Genomic DNA, 18,105 nt, shown 5'->3' on the forward strand with positions numbered 1-18,105 from the left:
TTGCTGTTTATGGTGCATGTAAATGATTTAGAGCTGGGGAGAGGAACAAAACAGTTAAATCTGTAGATAATAGGTGTTCAAACAATAGGGAATAGACAAACGAAAGGGGTGGGTTGGTGAGTAGTAAATGGCATTTAAATGTAGATAAATGCAAGGTAATGAGACTAGGGAAGGGAGATGCTAAATCAATTATCCTACCATGCTTCCATGTCTTCAGCCTCCCCCTAGGACCTCGCAGACCCTTCCAGTCAGTGGGCATCCAGGGGTGGGCTATAGTGCCAGGTATTCATGGGTGGCCCTGCACTGGAGCATTTAATGAGTGAAGTGACCAGAAAATGAAGCAAGAGCCATTGCAGGAGGCCAGGATTGGCCCTTCCTTCCTTATTAAGATACCAATGCAATGCTACCACATTCCAGAAATTCCAGAAATACCAGGTCTCTGCCCCTTTTTTCTCTGCCCTGCACTTGGAAGAGGAAAATTTACCTATCTTGATCTCTGTTAAGCCAAAAGCTGAACTGTTTCCAATCAAAGCTGCACTTTGCACATGCTGTTGGCAGAAATATATTATGTTAATTCATGTCATACAGGTTGGTTTAATGTAGGACAACTCAAGTAAGCTAAACAAAATATTGAAAGGACTGATTTTATGACTGCGTGTTGCCAGGGCAAAGCTTCATCCGCCCAGAGCGCATATTGAGAATCCACGGGTGTGCTATTCATGATTTTCCAATATGTGCTCCCAGTGGATGAGGCTCCATGCTGGAAGGTGTATTGATAAATCCAGCACGTTCCCAGTGCAGAGCCTCACCCGCTGAGAGTGTATGTCAGGAAGGTGTGGGTGCCCGCTGCAGGATATTCTGATATGCGCTCCTGTTGGGCAAGACTCCATGCCAGGAGCACTCATTCATAAAATCATTCTCATATAAGAACATAAGAACATAAGAACATAAGAAATTGGAGCAGGAGTAGGCCAATCGGCCCCTCGAGCCTGCTCCGCCATTCAATAAGATCATGGCTGATCTGATCCCAACCACAAATCTAAAGAACCCTAGACATATAAAAGTAAATTCCAATGTATTTGGGAGACCACACTTGGAGTACTGTGTGCAGTTTTGGTTTCCTTACCCAAGAAAGGATATACTTGCCATAGAGGGAATGCAGCGAAGGTTCACCAGACTGATTCCTGGGATGGCAGGACTGTCGTATGAGGAGAGATTGGGTCGACTCGGCTTGTATTCACTCGAGTTTAGAAGAATGAGAGGGGATCTCATTGAAACATATAAAATTCTGACAGGGCTAGACAGACTGGATGCAGGGAGGATGTTTCCCCTGGCTGGGGGGTCCGGGGGTCCAGAATGATGGGTCACAGTCTCAGGATATGGGGGAGGACATTTAGGACTGAGATGAGGAGAAATTTCTTCACTCAGAGGGTGGTGAACCTGTGAAATTCTCTACCACAGAAGGCTGTGGAGGCCAAGTCACTGAATATATTTAAGAAGGAGATAGATAGATTTCTAGACACAAAAGGCATTAAGGGGTATGGGGAGAGAGCGGGAATACGGTATTGAGATAGAGGATCTATCTCATATTGATCATATTGAATGGCGAAGCAGGCTTGAAGGGCCGAATGGCCTACTCCTGCTCCTATTTTCTATGTTTCTATGTTTCTATTTCTTACATTAGTTGTGAGCATCATAACATTGGGATTTTTCCAGCTCATCATCCCTACCTTACATGTGCTTGTGTCCAAAATTTAAATTTCCAATCTTAACAAGGGGTTTCAAAATTATTAGGGGTTTTTTCAAAATTATTAGGGGTTTTGATAAGAGTACATAGGAAGAAACTGTTTCCATTGGCAGGAGGTTCGGTAACCAGAGGACACAGATTTAAAGCAATTGGCAAAAGAAGCAGAGGGGAGATGAGGAGAATTTTTTTTTTACACAGTGAGTTGTTATGATCTGGAATGCACTGCCTGAAAGGGTGGTGGAAGTAGATTCAATAGTAACTTTCAAAAGGGAATTGGATAAATACTTGAAAAGGAAAAATTTGCAGGGCTATGGGTAAAGAGCAGGGATTAATTGGTTAGTTCTTTCAAGGAGCCAGCAAAGGCATGATGGGCCAAATGGCCTCCTGCTGTGCTGTATGGCTCCATGATTCTATTCTACAATTCTAAGGGCTCAGGTCCAAGACACACATTAATCATTCCTAAAATTTCTAGCATTTATTTTGTTTTAATGGTAAAACCACTCTTTTCATTGCATTATTGGCTCTTCTCTCCATTTTATGATTGTAAATATTTCTTATTTCTGCAGTCAGAGCACTTTGTGCTTACTTATTTAAACCGCCAGGGTTGCCATTACATTACTTACAGCAAAGTAAATGAAATTGAGGACTCATAAGGGGTAATTTTCTGACTGTGCTCCTGGCGAGGAGTCTTGTCCGCTGGCAGCACACATCGAAAACTCAGGTGAAGCTTTACATGATTTTCTGACCAGAAAATTACTCCTTTAGCTCTGTGTATAATTCTTTCTGTTCTCTCCCCGGTAATACTTGCTGCATCACTTAACTTCCGGGGTCCCAGGCATGTATCCTGCACTACGATGCTGCTGCATTTCATGCTCTAATGCTCTTCTTACGACAGACGCAGCAAGGCCATCGGTAGGTCCCAGTATCTTGAGACCTTAGCCAACAATACAAGAACACAAAGCCTTTCCTGCAAAATAAGCATCGTCAGAACATCGCACCAAAGAACATAAAGTATACTGGTCATAGCAAAATATAAACGCATTCAAAAAGAACACAATTGCATTAGAAATACTGACTGGAGGAAACTTTCACGAATGTATTTGTGATGTTGATGCACCCAGAGTAATTCTTCCCTAATGATCTTTATGTTCCTGACCATTCTTATTGTCTACCACATTCTTATTCTTTCTCTCTCTCTCCGATGTTACTTATCTCACTTTAGACATTTCCTTGTCTCTGCTTCACACCTATCTTACTATTTAATTCCCTCTACATCTTTGCCACTTTCTGACCCGGTTGCTACATTTACATAGAATTACATAGAATGTACAGCACAGAAACAGGCCATTCAGGCCAATAGGTCCATGCCGGTGTTTATGCTCCACACGAGCCTCCTCCCTCCCTACTTCATCTAACCCTCTCTATACATCCTTCTATTCCTTTCTCCCTCATGTGCTTATCTAGCATCCCATTAAATACATCTATGATATTTGCCTCAATTACTCCTTGTGGTAGCGTGTTCCACATTCTAACCACTCTCTGGGTAAAGAAGTTTCTCCTGAATTCCCTATTGGATTTATTAGTGACTATCTTATATTTATGGTCCCTAGTTCTGGACTCCCCCGCAAGTGGAAACATCTTCTCTACATCTACCCTATCAAACCCTTTCATAATCTTAAAGACCTCGATCAGGTCACCCCTTGGTCTTTTTTCTATAAAAAAGAGCCCCAACCTGCCCAATCTTTCCTGATAGGTATAGCCTCTCAGTTCTGGTATCATCCTAGTAAATCTTTTTTACACCTTCTCCAGTGCCTCTATATCCTTTTTATAATTTGGAGACCAGTACATTTGTCACTTGAAAGCGTCTTTATCCTAGATGTAACACTGACTGTGATGTATAGCCTCAGTGACATATTAAATTGTCAATATGAAAACAAGTTAGCGCTTATCAGGATCAAAAAAACGAATCATTCTTGAATATAAAACTCACAACGGAGCTGCATGCTTATAGTTTTAGGCTAATCTTGTATATATGTCATTTCCAAGCTTGCTGCTGCTCCATGTAGAACCCCATCACTGTCTCACATTTTGAAATGTTTCTAGTACTAACAAGTGCTATGTTACGGTGGCTATGGCCAACTTCAGCACTATGTTCTTCATCAGCTGCAGTGTAATGTCTTTTGACGTGCATCTGCCTCGCCTGTCTACTTTGACAAGCATGGGCATGCAGAGCCACAGAGACACTACTGACATTTCTCTCTTTCTAATCAATATTTATAGCTGACCTAATTTACTGTGTAGTTTTCAGTTGTGCGTGTCTAATACCATTAGTCTCAACAGTCAAAATACAGCAGTTCAAGTCACCATCTCAGTCATGAGTAAAATTAGCAACATAAAGGCATTTAATTTGTTATACAAAAATTTTGGTTAATTGATCAAAATCCACTTAAAAGAGCATCTCAAAGACTTTGCAAACACAGCTACCCATCCCCCAACAAGAGGTAAGTATGAGAAAGCAGAATGGAGCCTCTTACAACCTATGTATATGATCATACCAGATGGAGCACACTTTAGTTGCAAAATGCTGACAAATATTCAGAAAGTCTTGCCCAGAGAAATTTAGCAAATTCCAGTCATATGACAACTAAGGAGCTACTAAACAGCATACCACGTGTGATCTATGATGGTCAAGTAGGTGAATGTTTATCACGGATTTTTGGCATTCCGGGGATTGTTTGGCATAAGTTCTATGATAGACGCTGCTGTAATCCTGGACAAGCACGCAGCTTTGCATTCATTATTGCCATTACATAGGGTAAAGCGCCTCTCAAAATTTATCCTAACGGGCACAAGTTTGGTTCGTATTGTCTTCATTAACATTCCTTAACTTACTGTCTATTTTTCTCTTGAAAACCATCTTCTATTTTTTGAAAAATTCTTTGATAAGTCTAAGTTAAAGAGGAAGGTAGAAAATCCCAAACTTTGTTTAATAATATATTTTATTTTAAACCCATTTACAGTGTCCTTAATCAACACCAGGTCAATATACAATTGCCTTTGACAACCACACTTATTACAGCTATAGGCATGTTTTGGTTAGGGTGGTTAACAAGAATTTTCTGTTGGAGAGGAAGCATTAAGGTAATTTTTATGAAGGTGCACTCCTGGCATGGAGCTTCACCCAGGAAGCTCCATGCTGGAAGTGTGAATTGGAGAAATACCATTATTTTTAATGGATGGAAATTTATGAGAAGCATACCCAGGATCTCCTGATATTTATCCCAGTGGGGTGAGCATCAGCACTGAGAGCGCTTGTTCATAAAAGTTACTTGGAAAAATAATACTTGTTTTATTAGAGGCCGTGGTATATTAGAATTTTGCTTACTAGCACCTTTTCTGATTCAGTATTGCCATGATCGAAATTAGTAACTAATATGAATTTTTAGATGTTGGACTGCAAACAGCGGTTTAGTTAAGTAATAGTTTAATTTAGTTTAACTAATAAGCAGCAATGTAACTGTGCCTATGGACCGCTGTTAAGTTCCATTCAAGGTATACTGTGGAAACCGGACATTTATGTGTACAACTGGACTCCAGTAAAAGTAATAGTGAGCAGGTGGATTTTAATTTTGTATAATATAATTATGCAATAAAACCATTTTCATGTTTGTTTGTTATGTGTAATAATGTCATCTGCATAAAACAGCCAAAAATTACAACAAAATAAAGAATATAAAAGTAAAGTAAAAAGGATGGGTAAAAATACTTATAGGTTAGAATCCCAGAGCTGACAGTCACTATCCTACCAAGGATAACAGCTAGGGAGCATGTTTCTGATTTTGCAGCTGAGAGATTTAACAGAATTCAGGACACAATTTCTGCTGGGAGAGTGTGTGGACAGTGGGATAATATCTGCCAAGATTTGATTACGCTCCTGCATACTTGCTTTGGATTGGAATGGTACTGAGGTGGGTTCTAGAATAGCTCATCGCCCATACTATGCGACCCTCGTGTCAGGGGTGGGGGTGGGGGTGCTTTGTGAACAAGTGGCTTGGGGGAAAGGTGAGGAAAGGAACCAATAACAGGGAATACAAAAAATGACTGGTCGATTGAAGAACCGCGTTTCAAGATCTTTAATTCACTGTAGGGTTTCTAATCTTTTCCAGCAGTATCTCATATTATCTTTATGGCTAGATGTTTTTTCATTCTGGAATAGCCCTCCTATAATATAATTTCCTTTTTTTTCTTAAAAGTATCACCACTGTGTGAAGAAATATACAAAAAGTTCAACAAATAGCAGTGCATCTATATTATTAAGAAACCATTTCTTTTGAAAATAGGAAATGCCTCTTTAAATGAGCTTGTCAGAACTGAATCGTTTTTTCATTTATACAGGGTATGGCATTGCGCCAGCACTGCAAGTATTACATCAACATAAAACAAAACCTGATGCAAAAGGATACCATAAAAGAAAAGAACATTAAGAGCAGCAAAGGATTATCTGTGCAGAAATGCATCTTTCATGAGCCAAGACATGAAAGGATTCCTAAGTCCCTTGCCATCTGCTTCTTAAGTGCTTATTTTATTCGATCCGTATGTCCAGAAACATTTAGTTGCTTTATCAATTCAGAAAAGCTGCCCCGATTACCCTCAAACTCTTATATGCAACAAACACTTTTGCTTTCAGCAATCAAATCAATCTAAGGTTATGTCCAGTGCTTATAACAGTTTATGTACAACTACATCTTATGCATTCACTCTCCTGTGAATAATTGGGCAACTTACAGCACCCCTGTGAGTAACTGCAAAACATGTTTGAACATCTGGAATAGTTGACAGTAATAGGGCTGTATTTGCCTTCAGAAATGTGGCCATTACTCACACAAATGACCCATCCTCTATGGTTGACACATCTTAAAGGAGCACTGCCTTTGGGGAACATATCACCGTGCCACATATTCTGCAATGTTTTCATGTATGTGATTGTATTTTGTTCAAAATCAGTAAACCCACTGTTACAAACTGGGGCAGTCACTTCATCAGGTTAGTGGACAGGGATTGGAGTAACAACACAATGATATAATTGCACAGATAATTACAGTTTCAGCATAAATTAGCACAAAATTCTGAAAAAAATCTGAAAAAAGCAGATATGGGAAGGAGAATCTTCCAAGTGCAGATGAAATTCCAACCCGGTTTTCACCAGCTGCAAAACTAGAAGATCAATGTACATCTAGGTCTGGGCTGAATTTCAGCCTAAACATGTGTTTGCAATGAATGCTATTTTCTGCTGTTTACCATATGTGCAAAGTGAGAAAAAGTTACTTGCATGGTTCAGGTAGCTAAGGTGACAACTGTCAATTAACGAATCAAACTTCTAACTGGATGGGGGTGAAATTAATCTTCGCTAGTCATATAAAAGGGGCTCATAGCAAATCGGCCGCCCGTTTTACACTGCAGCCGATTTTCCTTTGAAGTTAATGGAAAAGAAAATCAAGCACTGTGTGAAACAGGCTGCCGATTCGCTATGAGCCCGTTTTACGCAACTGGTGAAGACCAATTTCACCCCTGGTGTCTAATTTTTCCACCAGTAGAAATTTTTGTGTCATTATGGTGGATTATCTGGGGGAGGATGTCAGGCAGATTTTTTTCTCTCAAAACCACCAAATGTGCTCCATTGCCCACATTCTGGACAATTATCATCTCTCCCACCCCCCTCCCCTCCAATCACGTACCCCAACCTTACGGTGGAACCCAACAGGCACCAACAAACTCGTTTGCAGAACTGGTTGTTCAGTTGTCAAAAAACTCCCCGCCATACCCACAACACTCTTTTAATTAAAACTGACTGTCAAATTTTTTTTATGCCTCTGTAGTCCCTGTTAATTTAGGTAATACTCATAAGATCCCACATTTGCAAATATGTTTCAATTTGGGGATTTTTAATAAACTTTTCTTCAGCCTTCTTGCTTTAAAGCATTTCTTTTGTCATGACAATGAGCTTTTATTTCTACCTGAATTCATTTCATTTTTTATTTAGAGGGGAATACAAACTAAATTATATCTTATTTCCCACCAGAACACATCCTTTCAGAATATTTTGAGTGTTGAATTTCAATGGGCACATAATAGAACTCAAAACTCCATTTAATGAAAACTTAGGGCTGTTTTCATTAGTCTGGGGAGATTATGGGGTGATATGATGAAAGTGTATAAAATTATGAAGCGATGGGACAGTGTAGATAGAAACAGACAGTTTCCAGTGATTACGGGATCTAGAATGAGGGGACACAAATATAAGATTAAACATAAGAGGTTTAGGTCAGAGAGCAAGAGAAACTTTTTTAAAAACACAGAGCGTTGTGAGGCTGTTGAATGCACTGTGGAGTTGATGATTTGAACAGGGAATTTCCTTGGAGTTGCTCCAGATCCGCCGTTCTAACTTTACCGGAAGTGTGGCGGAGATCTCATTTACACATTTTCGGGAGCTGCTCTAAGGAAATTCCCGACCCATGTCAACATTTAAGAACAGGTTAGATAGGTGGTTGAAGGAAAGGAGAATAAAGGGATATGGAAAAAGGACGATAAATACCAACTCGGACTAGTTGGGCCAAACAACCCTTTTCTGTGATGTAATTCTATATAATTCTATGACACTTTAGGCCTTATTTTCTTCTCCGGGGCCCCACTGAGCACCAACAGCCGCAGCCAACTGGAGGTGCGCTGAGCCAATGAAGGCAGGAGTCAGTTGAAGTTTCCTATCACTGGTCATTTGCCTTGTCTAGGCATACTCCCGGCAAAGGCTCACCCTGGCAGGGCCTGGTCTGGGAGGGGAAAGCAAGAGCATTGCTATATGCCTCTCAGGCTTGCAGAGACACTCCTAGCCCACGGGGTGAGGAAGGGAGGGAAGGGAACAAATTTACCTTAACTAATCTTTAAGCAGTTTCTGGTACCCCGCAGACCCTTTGCTCTTCAAAAGATTCCAGTGCAAGCCTCACTGCTAGCGCTGCTTGGGTGACCCACGGGCACACACAGAAGAAAATGAGGTGAGAGGGCCAGGAACATCCCCTCTCATCTCATCTACATCCCTAAGCTGGGCTTGTGCCTGCTGCAGGCCCAGGCCCATTTATGTCCATTTGAGGAGTCCCTGAAAATTCCTGGGCAGCATTGTGGGTAGGAGACCTGATCTGACAGAATGGGGTCTCTGCCTCACTTCCTGTTCACTGCACCTGGGAACTGAGCACAAGGCAGAAAAAAAAATCACATTTTGCAACTTCAGGAATGATAAAATATGTGATACTTCTGTTAATCAAGCATATTCCTTGAAGATAAATTGTCAGCAAACATTGCAAGATGTCCAATTTTCAGCCAATTCACAAGAATGTTTTGCTGTCTTCTTGTGCATTATTTTCAATCTTATATATGGCTCTACTAGTCACTTATCCCAATTTTAAGCTGGGGACAAAGGGAGGACAGAGAGGTACAAAAGCAGCTTGCTATTTATTTTAATTTTACTTCTTAACTCATTTTCATGTTCAGAATGCCTTATAGGGCATAAGTTAATTTTTAAACTGCTATTGCACTTTTATTAACTGAAGAAAGCAGCAGAGCCAAATGTAAAAGGAGTTTTCCATTTAGAATTACACATTTTATCTCTTATAGACTGTATTTTTCAGTCAAAAAATATCCTCTCTGTAGTAACTCCTTACTGAACTATTTACTTTGTATTGGACGGGCCAGTGACAGTTAATATTGTCAATGAACCTTTAGTTCCTGAACTAATAGTGTTTTGTTAAGATGTTCAAGTATGGAATAAATATAGAATTATCAACAGGAAGGAGGCATTGTATGGCAGCAATAATATGCCAATCCAGATGATGTCACATAGCACAAGACAAAAACACAAATGGTCTAAGTATAATAATTGCCATGCCACATATGAAATGTGAGGCAAGCAAGTTGTAGTGACTAGACAAAACTCAGATGCCAACTCTAATCTCTTGCTGCATTGGGTATCAGAATTGTAGATTCATAGAAAGGTTACAGCACGGAAGGAAGCCATTTGGCCCATCGAGTCCGCACCGGCTCTATGCAAGAGCAATCCAGCTAGTCCCACTCCCCCGTCCTATCCTTGTAGCCTTGCAAATTTTTTCCTTTCAAGTGCTTATCCAGTTCCCTTTTGAAGGCCATGATTGAATCTGCCTCCACCACCCCCTCAGGCAGTGCATTCCAGATCCTAACCACTCGCTGTGTAAAAAAGTTTTACCTCATGTCACCTTTGGTTTTTTTGCCAATCACCTTAAATCTATGTCCTCTGGTTTTTGACCCTTCTGCCAATGGGAACAGTTTCTCTCTCTCTACTCTGTCTAGACCCTTCATGATTTTGAACACCTCTATCAAATCTCCTCGCAACCTTCTCTGTTCCAAGAAGAACAACCCCAGCTTCTCCAGTCCATCCACAAAACTAAAGTCCCTCATCCCTGGAATAATTCTAGTAAATCTCTTCTGTACCCTCTCTGAGGCCTTCGCATCTTTCCTAAAGTACGGTGCCCAGAACTGGACATAATACTCCAGTTGTGGCCGAACCAGTGTTTTATAAAGGTTCATCATGACTTTCATACTTTTGTACTCTATTCCCCTATTTATGAAGCCCAGGATCCTGTATGCTTTTTTAACCGCTTTCTCAACCTGTCCTGCCACCTTCAACGATTTGTGCACATATACCCCCACATCTCTTTGTTCCTGTACCCCTTTTAGAATTGTGCCCTTTAGTTTATATTGCCTCTCCTCATTTTTCCTACCAAAATATATCACTTTGCATTTTTCTACGTTAAGTTTCATCTGCCACGTGTCCGCCCATTCCACCAGCCTGTCTATATCCTCTTCAAGTCTATCACTATCCTCCTCACTGTTTACTACCCTCCCAAGTTTTGTGTCATCTGCAATGGTGACTGGTGGTTAAATTGAGACTTAATCTATAAAATTGAGCTTATTTCTGTAAGAATGAACTTACTGGCATTACTCTTCTATCAATGAGTTGACATAACAAGTATTACACCCTAAGCTTAATTCAGAAAAGGGTATTATTGCAAATGGTTACCTTGTGTGCGAGGTATTAGCTTGTTCACTACTTTATATGTATATTATCTCTTGATAACTTCATCTGTGGGATCTATTCCATCCTTTTCCTAGCCTCTCATTTGTTAAATGTCACAGTGAATGGCGTCCTGGCAGTGTCTGCAGACCACTGTGAGCATTAAACCACCCCACTAAACCCCAACTATGTGACATTAACACACAGTGAACAGAATTTCTTACTTTTGTCTCCTTTCCCCTGCATTGGTTTCAAAAAATCCCAAATTAAAGCTAGTGACATTATTTTTGATTAATTGTATCACCAAGCTTCTTTTGAAAGGTTGCTTTTGTAGCTTTTCTTAATTTGGGGAATGGATCACAATGCATTATTATCTCCTAGCTGTACAGAATGTGATGATGATCCTACTGTAAGTTCTGTAAGGCTCCTGACTGAGAAAGTGAAAAATGGATCTATCTTAGTAATGCAATGGATGGTGTTCCTCTGGAGTTAGCACGGAGGTGCTTCTGAATATTGCAATATAAAGTGAACCCAGCACTGTGAAAGGTCAGCGTTCTGTCAGGCTTCCACGTGGCTAAAAGCACCTGCTGACAGAATACAAAACTCTACACCCTCCACTATTATTTAAGAGAATGCATTGCATCCTGAGTATAATGGAACCCACTTATCCTAGAATATTATTTTGGGGGTAAAAAAAATGGCATATCTCATTTCTCTTACCAGGTAGCTGAATGGAATTGCCCAATATTAGCCATTTATGGTCAAAATCAGAGAGCTGATCTTCCATTGTTTAACCTATAGGGAACAATGAACTATACCTCATATATAGAAGGCAAGTTGATCTCTACTGTGAAGTAGATAATGTTTATCTGTGTATTGACTAAATCACTTTATTCTGCTTTTTAAAGTGCTAATTTAAGGTTCCACTACAGGAAACAGCAAGTCTTAGCTTAATAGAATGTTATTTGTGAAGTATGCAATTGATTTCAGGTCAGGCTCGTAGGTTGAAGAAGCAGAGATCCTTCAAATTACTGAATCTTTCAATCATACTTTACTTAATATGGAGAAGAGCCACAATTTCAATTTGAGCAATTTACCGTAACTGAACATGAACTTGTTGCTTTCTTAGTTTTATCGAACAGTTGATCTGATAGGGTTAGATGAAGTAAGGAGGGACGAGGCTTGTGTGGAGCATAAACACCGGCATGGACCTGTTGGGCCAAAAGGCCCGTTTCTGTGCTGTACATTCTATGTAATTCAATGTAATTTAATCAATAAACCCCTGGTATAAAGACATTTCACAATGTCAAAAGATTTCCACTCGATTATTTTCATCGCCATACTAGATTTTTGTAACCCAGATAATGTACATAAAAATCCAGCCTGGTTTTGATGCTCAAATTCTTGCCTCATTTCACCGGTTGGAAGACTTAGTTAACCATTTTGGTGATACCAATAACGGCCTAACATATCAAAAACTTTTGAAAGAGCTTCACCAAGTACCTTTCAGATTGGGTGGTGCTCTAGGAGTGAGCCCGAAGTACTGAAAGTCAAGTACTGAGTTCTCTTCGGCATTGGAGTCATCGAAGGGGGTGATTCTACGACCAACATATGAAATTAATGGTTTCCTTCTGTTTGAGCCATCAGTGCCGGATTCAGACATTTCCAAACAGAAAACTTGCTGAAACAAAATGAGACAGGCTGAATCAGATTAACTTAGTAAGTCTACAAAGAGTGAACATTTAACAGCTGGATGGAAAACAAAACAAATAACCTGATTGACTTAGAGATGCTTATCACAAGTATATAAGGACATAGAAGTCACCCTTTTTCTAACTCAAAGATCATCCCTCTCACAGACTAAACATTATTTGATTCAGTTAAGTGTTTCCAAATGTAATAAGCAGTAAACCAAAAGTACTGAAAATCTGAAATAAAAACAGAAAATGCTGGAGACATTCAGCAGGTCAGTCAGCATCTGTAAGGAGAGGACAATGTGGTTAACATTTCAGATCGATTACCTTTTGTCAGAACAGTATCTGTCTTCCAAAGTATCAATGTTTTCTTTTTGTTAAATTAACACGTAACCAACCAGTTTCCTTTTTATGGATCTATGAAGGTAACTTCATCAGTTTGGGACAATTGTGATAGTCCTTATGGTCAAATGACATCACTGACAGTCATAGGTCAATTGTAAGGAATCTTACAATACCAGGTTGTAGTCCAACAATTTTATTTGAAAATCACAAGCTTTCGGAGGCTTTCTCCTTCGTCAGGTGACCTGACGAAGGAGAAAGCCTCCAAAAGCTTGTGATTTTCAAATAAAACTGTTGGACTATAACCTGGTGTTGTAAGATTCCTTACAATTGTCCACCCCAGTCCATCACCGGCATCTCCACATCACAGTCATCGGTCAGGCTTATATTTGAAGGATGTCCCTTGGATAAGGTATCAAAAGACTTTCGCCATCCACGGAACTGTATCTCAAGATGAATCATTCAGGAAGGGAAGGCTAGGAGGAGAAATCAGAGGACATACTGCGGTGGGACGGGGTGGGGGGGGGAGGAGGAAGCTTTTAATAATGTTTATTGTATTTTTCTGTAGTTAGTGATGCTCTTCACAATGGGTTCAATTTCATCAAGGCTGGCACTGCACCAGCACAGCAGCTCATACCCCATACCTTCTAGTGTCTTCTCTGAACTGATTATATTGAGCACTCTTCCCGTTCCAAATGTTTTGATGATGGTTCTTTTGACATAATGTTAAGATCCTCACACCAATTTTGAAAATTGTACCCAATCTTTATCTATTAAACTTTTTTTCAGAATTATAAAACGAGCTTCTGTGCCCCATCATAATTGTAAGTTACACAGTGCTTTTCAGGTATGACATAGACATATTTTTTTAAACTATTGATAAATGAAAAGGACAGCCCACTCCCGTGTCTCTATTGAGCGCCCATATTCAAACCATATTGGTGCTGGGAATTGGACCCATTCCAACCTGAGAATAATGCCAAACCAGAATGTAATACAGCAACACATAGATGCGAGAGGCTTAATATTTCATCTGTCACTGCACACCACCATGGATGATGAGGTTGGCAGGATCAGTCATTTGAGGAGAACCGATCAATGTAAAAAAAAGCAGCAGGATTCCCAAATCCCAAGGGATTTGTTAGCGGGAGAATTGCTAACTTTACAACTGACATTCTACCGCTGAACAGCATATTTAAATAAATATTAAACCTCTACCTAAAAGTTAAAACAATGAAAATATGATTACAAAAAGGTGAAGAACACATTTGCAGGTGGCTATTTACAAGTGTATATTTTTACACTTGACTATGAAATATCAGAGACCATTGAAGTGTCCCAATTAAAGTTAGTATTCTAATGTAGCCCAAGGTGATTCTTTAAATGTGATTCTATGTTAACAAAATAAGAGGCATTGTTCCTTTACAAAAATAAATACTTGCTTTTACATAGCGCCTTCCAAGACCTCAGGACGTCCCAAAGTGCTTTACAGCCAATAAAGTACTTTGAAGTGCAGTCACTGTTTAAAATTGAAATAAAATAGATACCCTCTGGGTGATATTTTTATTTTTTAAATGGCACATAACACTTTTAACAACCGTTCTGAGATCCTCTGGCTTTGTTTGTTTAACCATGCAAAGCTCCGGGAGATACGAACGTGTGTTTCAAGCCGTTGAGCAAAATATCTGCAGTGAATGGCAGCGGCAGAAATGATTGCAACAGTTAAACAAGTGTCTGAGAAATGCTGCACAAAAGTATTTCGGAATTTCTCTTCAAAACTGTATATATTTTTGTGGAGTGAGTCAAAATTATATTGAATATACTTTTTAAAATTGTAGTTTGCTTTGAAAAGCCAACAGACTGAAAACTATTAAATCATTGCGGTAGAATGTTAGTTGTAAAGTTAGCAATGCTCCTGTTAACAAATCCTGCTGCTTTTTTTACATTGATCGGTTCTCCTCAAATGACTGATCCTGCCAACCTCATCATCCACGGCGGTGTGCAGTGAGAGATGAAATATTAAGCCTCTCACATCTATGTGTCACTGTATCACACTCTGGCTTGGCATTATTCTCAGATTGTAAATGAAAACATCAGGTCGGTGGATGTTTTTACAGGCATTTAAAACCATAGAAATGCAAAGCACAGTCAGGCAAGCAAACTAATTAACAGTCTCAGAAGTTTGATCCAAACAGCCTGACTCAATATCAAGTAACAGTGAAAAATAAATCTGATACAAATAGAGTCCCCATTAAACAAATACACTGACAGAAAAATAATTATCCTGCAGCTTCCAGCCTTTCAGGCAGGACTGTGATTTGGAAAAACGTCGTGAACTTCACTTCACAGACATAGAAGTGACTCAAATGATTATTATCGCACGGAGACCCAGCATAATTATTTATAAAAAGAAAAACTGCAAAACATTACTGTACGTTACTGATGGTATGGTGCAATTTCACCATTCACGTTTCAACTGCTAGGATTTTATTTGTCCAAAACTCCTAACTAAAAAGACAAATGGCCACAGCATCCAGATTAAAATGTCACTTTTGTATTGATAAGTAAGAGCCGAGATATAAACGAGACATTTAAAAGACTGTCCTAACTTTAAAAGACGAAACGATCAACCAGTAAATGTTATATTTCTCGCACCCAATTCACTTAACTTATGACCAAAAAAAAAGAAAAACAGTCTGATCACAAAATCTAACTTAAATGCAATAACTCAAATAGCGGTTTTAACATTAAAAATAAAATTGCGCCGTGCCAGAAAGTTTCTTTGTGCAGAGGAGCCGTTACCTGGGTGAACTTGTATCAATAACAGGAGCTGGGAGGCAACCCAACGTGATTTAGTGAGAGTGGGTACGAAGACCGTCTGACTCCAAGTTTTATACGGCGGCAAAACCCAACCCCCAACCCTCCTCTGCAAAGAATGTGAGGAACTTTCTTCCGGTTCTGTGGTCGAGGTTTGACAATTCCAATTGACTACAGCAGACTCATATTTGCCACTCCACTCCTTACAAATCAGGCGCAACAGAATCACGTACAGTCCAGTCCCACGCCGTTTGGCCACAGCATAACCAACCTGTGACCTGTGGTACCAGTTCCAGAGACTCCTGTAGGTATTCATCTACAGATTGTACGTTTTTGGGTTTCACATAGGCAGAAATGAGCAGGTCCAGTAATAGAATCCTGTAGTTATGCTGCTGGGACGGTTTCATCAACCAGGAACATATGGCCAAGGTTAAATAATGGAGGGGTAACTGCAACTAAATATTTTGCAGCGTTGCTCTATCCAGGAAAAATCGGGGAGGACCATTCCGTCAATCAAATATCTCCCTATTCCCAGAATCCTAGAGATCGGGGTGAAACTTTCCAGATCCCTGTGCCATTTCTGGGGCCTCATATGCAGCAGGTGGCTTATTGGAAAATTGTGAGTGCATCACCCATGATTTTCCTCCCATTAATGTCAATGGATGGAAAATCATGGAACACATGGGATTTTTCCAATAAGTCACATGCTGATGATAGTCCCCATCAGTGAGGCCTCGGAAAGTGCTGCCCCACATCTATATTAGTATTGTTATCAGTATGTCTGTGTGCACTTCCTGTAGACAAAATCCAACGTGTGGTCCTTGGCTCAGTGATAGCACACTCACCTCTGAATCAGAAGGTTGTGGGTTGAAGCCTCACCCAAGAGACTTGAGCACCTAATCCAGGCTGACACCCCAGTGCAGTACTGACGGAGCACTGCACTGTCTTTAAGATGAGATGTTAACTTAAGGTCCCATCTGCCCGCTCAGGTGGATGTAATAGATATTATGACATTATTTGAAGTAGAGCAGGGGACTTCTCCCAGTGTCTAGGCCAATATTTATCCCTCAGCCAACATGACTAAAACAGATTTTTTTCATTATTCGTTCATGGGATGTGGGCGTCGCTGGCGAGGCCAGCATTTATTGCCCATCCCTAATTGCCCTTGAGAAGGTGGTGATACTGGTGATTATCCGATCATGTATGTCATTGCTGTTTGTGGGACCTGGCTGTGTGCAAATTGGCTGCCCTATTTCCTAACATGACAACAGTGACTGCACTTTAAGAGCACTTCGTTGGCTGTAAACCGCTTTGGGACATCCTGAGGTCGTGAAAGACGCAATATAAATGTAAGTCCTTTCCTTTATTTCCTTTTGTCACATTTTTGTCACACTTTTGTATCAACTTTTTCTATTCTAAATTCCAATTGTTAGAGGAGGGATTCTTATTTATAATTTACTCATCAAATCAATAAGGTTCTTATACATTGAAAATCAAGTGTCATAGATTTATTAAATATACAGCAATAGTACTTAAATGTGCACTTAAAAGGTAAAACTTACTACCAGACCTAATGATGGTTGGTTGGGAATCCAAACGTGTTACAGTTCTGAGCTCAGAATCTTTGGCCTTTACGAATTGAAACACTCATTACAAATGGCCAATTTTTATACATTTCTCTTACTCTCTACATGACAATCCACTCAATTCTGCATTACATAATTATTTAAAAGTTAAAATAAAACTTCATGTAAAGAGAATTTATTTGACTTATTCCTCAACATTAACTTTAGTTTTCCTTACTTAAAGAGCTCTTTTTTTCCATAGACTGGTACAACTCCCTTGCTTTGTTATCTTATTGATAGTTTCACTCTTGTTACATATAATTGCTATTCTACCAAGTGAAACTTTTAATTCTAAGTCTGTCTTTGATTCAGTGCTGTTCCGTACCAGTCAATCTCCTGTTTCTACAGAAACCCCAATTAAAAAGGGTAATGTATACCCCGATGTTTTCCTTTGCAGAACTAACTGTTTTTCACACTGTTATCAAATTATTTAATTAAGTCTCATATTAGTTCATCCTGAAACTGGCCGTTGCTGGAGGGTCAGCCCTGGCTCAATAGCCCAGTGGTACTTTAAATTGACTTAAACATCCCTGCTTAACAGGTAAAGGTTAACATTACTGCAATATAAAGAGAAATCAATGAAAGTATAACATTAGTAGACTTCAGGACAGTCTGATTAACTCTTTCCTTACACTTCCTCCTTTGTTGGCTTTAGAATATTTAAATCCAACACTAAACATTATTTCATTAGCATCAGTTATCTCTCTCGAACTATTCTATTACGCAGATCTCTACCCATTGGTTTTACACAACGTATCAAAAATATTATGACTATCACTATACATT

General features: G+C 39.6%; 1 protein-coding gene across 3 annotated transcripts in view; it reads right to left on the reverse strand.

Annotated features, from left to right (window-relative positions):
- Positions 1-18,105, reverse strand: part of LOC137338109 (coagulation factor XIII A chain-like) — a 288,396-nt gene that overhangs the window by 80,409 nt on the left and 189,882 nt on the right. For 2 of the 3 annotated variants that reach the window (XM_068001790.1, XM_068001788.1), the window contains one exon: positions 12,345-12,522. In XM_068001790.1, coding sequence (XP_067857891.1) covers positions 12,345-12,504 — 160 coding nt within the window. In that variant the 5' untranslated portion in view covers positions 12,505-12,522. Of the gene's footprint in view, positions 1-12,344; positions 12,523-15,679; positions 15,776-18,105 lie in introns of those variants that run through there. The other variant, XM_068001789.1, reaches the window with a different exon arrangement.

The sequence above is a fragment of the Heptranchias perlo genome, chromosome 2, assembly GCF_035084215.1.
Source record: "Heptranchias perlo isolate sHepPer1 chromosome 2, sHepPer1.hap1, whole genome shotgun sequence".
NCBI lineage: Eukaryota > Metazoa > Chordata > Chondrichthyes > Hexanchiformes > Hexanchidae > Heptranchias > Heptranchias perlo.